Here is a 5,008-nt window from a genome sequence, read left to right on the forward strand (position 1 = left end):
ACAGTATATAGTAATAATTATTTATAAATTGACTATGAATGTTTGTGCATGTTAAAGGTCATGATAAAAAATTAATTTAATTGGGTGGAACTTTACTTTTTCACACTGAAAAAAGTTTGCTAATGCCCCTCAAATATCTAGCAATAAACAAAACAATCAAATTAAATCATGTCAGGGACCAAGATGGGAGCGAGGCAGGGCAGCCGACTCAGGATCTGAAAGTCCCAGGTTCAATACCCAGCCATCCCCACATGACGTGGTGCCTCTGAGCAAGACACCCAATCCCTAATTGCTCCCCAGACACTTACAAAGCTACCCACTGCTCCACTTGGGTACCCAGGTGTGATAGGCTAAATGCAGAGAGCCAATTTTGCCATTGTATGGGAACATGCAATGATGACAACACATAGCACTTTACATTATATCATAAATTCAGTACTGACACTCAGATTAAACAATATAAGTGATGTTTTAAAAAATTTAGGTGAACAAAGATTTACTCACTTTTATCATCACAGGCATGTTGAAGCAATGGAATGAAAACTTGAATCAGTTTTGGATCCTTCCTGAACTGGATGACTTCAGTAAATAATGAACATTTTATTGTTTAGAACAGCTGAGGCTCAGAGGAACTTTATCTTATTTATGTTCATGTCTCACCTTTCTGAACTCACCAGAAGCTGGAGTCGAAATCACTTCACAAATGCTTGTTTTTCAGTCTCAGACTTCATTACGTGTATCTTCTGAATATGCTGGGGGTGTCACAGAAGCTGGCCAATAAGAACTCAATAATCTGATGTAAAAAAAAAAAAAAAAAGAAGAAGAAGAAAAAGAAAAGCAGAAGCCTTTAACAATTTTTATGGTACAAAAATCCTAACAGGAAACAGACTCAAGATTGAGTAATTGTGGAAAATCACGGGCAACAAACCAAGATGTGCACAAACATTCATCTTGACACTATTGTGCTAAATATTGTTACTAAATATGTACAGTGCCTTCAAAAGGTATTTTACCTGCTTGGATGTTTTATGTTTCTATTGCTGTCATACATCAATAATGGTCAACAACATAAATTAGCCTTCTTTACAAAGAAAAACAAAACACTTCTTCAAAATCAAAGTGAAATCAAATTTTTAAAGTAATACTAATTACTTAAAAATATGTATTGTGAAAATGCATTTGCAATAAATATTCAGTCCCTTTAAAATAATTCTACATATATAACTCAGGAAAATATTAAAACGTACCAGTGAGAGGATAAATACAAATCATTTAGGAGTACTGTTTAACCTATAATCAAGAAATGGAAGGAATATGAGACGTGTAAATCTACCAAGAGGAGGCCGTCATCACAAACTGAGTAACTCTGAAGAAGAAGAATAGTGAAAGACACCTGTGACCACGCTGAAGGAGTTACAAACATCAGCGGGTAAGATGTTGGAGTCAGCCTCCCCACCATCACAGACATCTACACCTATAGATGCAGGAAGAGGGCCACCTGCATCATGAATGACTTCACTCACCCAGCACACACACTTTTTGCCCCGTTCCCCTCAGGAAGGACGTTAAGGAGCATTAAGTGTAGAACCACTAGACTGAGGAACAGCTTCTACCCTGAGGCTGTTAGACTCATGAATATCTAACCAGGATAATCACGGTGAAAAATCACATCATGTTGCTGCTGATCTGTTTCATGTTGATGTGTTCATGCGTGCTCATCTGCTCACACAGACTCATGTTTGTGCTGCTGTTTGGCGTATTGTTTTTATGCTATTAGTGCTTAGTGTATATTTAGTTGATGTTTTTCTTAGTTCATATCTTAGATCTTATTACTGTTTTTCTTTTACATTTTATTGTTGGATGTAATTTGGACCCTGTGTACATAATTTCGTTCCACCACATGTACCACATGGGGTGCGAATGACAAATAAAGAACCTTGAAACCTTGAATTTTTTAGATGGGACAGACTGTGCATACAGCAGCTGAAAGCTCTGAGACCAACTTTTATTATGGCTTGTGGCTCATATTTTTAAGATACATTTTCACAAACGTTTTTCACAGGTATTCATATACAGAACTTACAAAAGACTGAAAATGCTGGAACTACACATAATTCCTTAGCTGTTAAAATAACAGATCGGCTTGCCTCTCTCTCTTTTTCTGTCTCTCCCCCATGGGAAGCATTCCAAAATTGTGAAATTAATTTCTCTCTCCTTCGTTCCCCTTTTTGGAGTTCATACTGACTCAACAATAGAGAACGCAATGGCTGATCTGCACATGTGTGTAAACATCTTTTTTCCTGGAAAAGAAAAACTTATTTCTAGTAAACAATGGAATCACACAAAAACAAGCTTGAACTTTCAATCTTCACACTCACACACGCACGCACGCACGCACGCACACACACACACACACACACATGGACAGACACTGTTTGTGCCTGTATCTGCAAGCCAGTGAGTAGGGGTCAAACTAAAATTGATCCCTCCGCCATATCACCACCTTAATGTGGTGGATGGAACTGAGTTCCCTCCCTTGTGAGCCTGAGGGCTATCTTGTCTGGGGCATTAACTTCTGTCAGGGTCTTTCATGGCAAACAGGTCTTGGGGAAGGAGTCAGACTAAGAGAGATTCAAAAACCTTGATAAATGAACAACAGAGGCATCAGGATACCTTGCCTGGAAGAGAGAAACCAGGGGACCTCCTTGGAGTCAGGCCTGGGAGGAAGGAGCTCGCCAGCGAGTTCCTAGTGATTGACCCTTGGATTCTGGGGCTCAGCTGGGCCATGTCCAAAGAATCATCAGGAAGCCACCGCCTTGTGGGCGCATCACCTGAGAGGAGGTTCATCAAAGTTGGGTACAGAGTCGGCCGAATGGCAGGCAAGGAGGGATCCATCGTCATACAGATTCTTGGTGGCATAAACTGGTTATAGAGACCTAGAATGTTACTTCACTGGTGGGTAAGGAGCTGGAGCTTGTATGTGATGTTGAACGGTACCAACTACATATAGTTGGGCTCATCTCTATGCACAGCTTGGGCTCATGATCCCATCTTCTGGAGAGAGGCTGGACTCTCTCCTTCTCCGGAGTTGCCCAGGGAGAAAGGTGTTGGGCAGGTGTGGGGATACTCTCAAGCCCCTGGCTGAATGCCTCAGTGTTGTTTTTCCCCAGTGAACAAGAGGGTGGCCTCTCTGCAACTTCAGGTTGCAGGAGGGAAGGTTTTGACTGTTGTCAGACATTCAACATCAGTTCATATTACCTGGTTTTTCTGGAGTGTCTGGATGGTGTCCTGAAGGGGTGCCATCTGGGGATTTCCTTGTTCTGTTGGGTGACTTCAAAGATCATATGGGCAATGACAGAGTTATCTGGAAGGGGGTGATTGGAAGGAATGGCCTCCATGATCTGAACCTGAATGGTGTTCTCTTAGTAGACTTCTATGCTAGGCGTGGGTTGTCCATAACAAACATTATGTTTAAGCATAGGGTGGTACATACGTGTATCTGTTACCAGGCCATGTTAGATCAAAGGCCAATGATTGATTTTGTAATTGGTTCATTGGATCTTCAACCCTATGTCTTGGACACTAGGGTGAAGGGAGGGGCAGAGCAGTCAATTGATCACCACCTGGTGGTGAGTTGGATCTGGTGGCAATGGAGGCTGCTGGACAGACTTGGTAAACTCAAACCTATGTTGAGGGTGAACTGGGAATGTCAACTTTCAACACACCTCTGGGAGAGTTTTTCACATGTCCCTGGGGAGGTCAGGACATGGAATCTGAATAGGCTATGTTCAGGGCCTCTATTTTAGATTCAGTCTTTAGGAGCGGTGGCCTGAAGGTCATTGGTGCCTGTCAAGTAGGTATCTCTGCAGACAAAAATGGAAGGTTTATCTAGGGGGCCACATGTGATTGAGCGATAAAACAATGGGCGTATCTGGAGGGTCACATATGATTGGGCGATAGAAAAATGGGCATGTCTGGAGGGCCACATCTAATTGGACGATAGTAAAATGGGGGTATCTGGAGGGCCACATCTGATTGGACAAAAAAAAAAGGCTGAAAAAAAAAAGCCATTTGCGTTAACCACAGACATATTACGTCTAAAAACACAGCGTTATTGGCAGATTGTGTTAACCACAGGCATATTATGTCTATGGTGTTAACCGGTTTTACATTAGCGGCATCTCAGGTTCAACATCGGTGGCATCTCGGTTCGACATTAGCAGCGTCTCCATGCCTTCTCTTTCTGCTTCTCTTAACACAGAACTTCCAGTTACATTTCAAAATAAGAGCAACATAAATGGGTAGTGGGGAGGGCTAAATGTTTGGTTTTTTAATACCTAGCCATTACATTAAAAAACAAAATCTGTTTTGATTGTTCAATAATGTGAAAATTGTTACAATCAATTCATAAAGAAAAAAAAAATAAAGTAACCAAAATAATAATGATACTTAAACTGACTTTGGGACAAAGGATGTTACCTTTAACTTCACATTTTCTTTCCGGTTCTCCAAAAGCGACAAGGTCCTAGAGAACCGGCATGTCCAGCTGAGACTACATATTTGGATTTATGATAGCAGGGACTCTGCTTTTTGGCACCGGCGGGGCTCTATTTTATCGACTTTTGAAGAAGACAGCGGGAGCAGTTTTGGCCATGGAAAAGCTTCAGAGTCAGTGTGAAGGTTTGGTCCTGGCTGTGGGAACTTTAAATCGTTTGGTTTACGAGCTTAACCGTAAGGTGGAGGCGATTGAGAATCGCAGACCACCTGCGGCTTCTGGGACTCGTCAGCGTGGTGGGTTCGACCTTGAAGGAGACTCATAGCACGGATCAGTGAAATTAAATTCCACAATTAGGCTTTTTCGGAACCAGAACGACCAGATGGTCTCAAGGCTGAAGAAAAAAATCTGTCTGCCTGAAGAAAAACAAATATTAAGCTTATCTAATCTGATTCCCAATGGCCTCAGAGACAGGCTGACTATCAAATTTTTCCTGGGACATGAGTACCCAAG

General features: G+C 41.6%; 1 protein-coding gene across 1 annotated transcript in view; it reads right to left on the reverse strand.

Moving 5' to 3' along the window:
- Positions 1-2,895, reverse strand: part of LOC119427063 (microfibril-associated glycoprotein 4-like) — an 8,182-nt gene extending 5,287 nt beyond the window's left edge. The window contains exon 1 of the mRNA XM_037694646.1: positions 2,674-2,895. Coding sequence (XP_037550574.1) covers positions 2,674-2,895 — 222 coding nt within the window. The remainder of the gene's footprint in view (positions 1-2,673) is intronic.
- Positions 2,896-5,008: the final 2,113 nt, after the last annotated feature.

The sequence above is a fragment of the Nematolebias whitei genome, chromosome 2, assembly GCF_014905685.2.
Source record: "Nematolebias whitei isolate Nwh7 chromosome 2, NemWhi1, whole genome shotgun sequence".
Taxonomy (NCBI): Eukaryota; Metazoa; Chordata; class Actinopteri; order Cyprinodontiformes; family Rivulidae; genus Nematolebias; species Nematolebias whitei.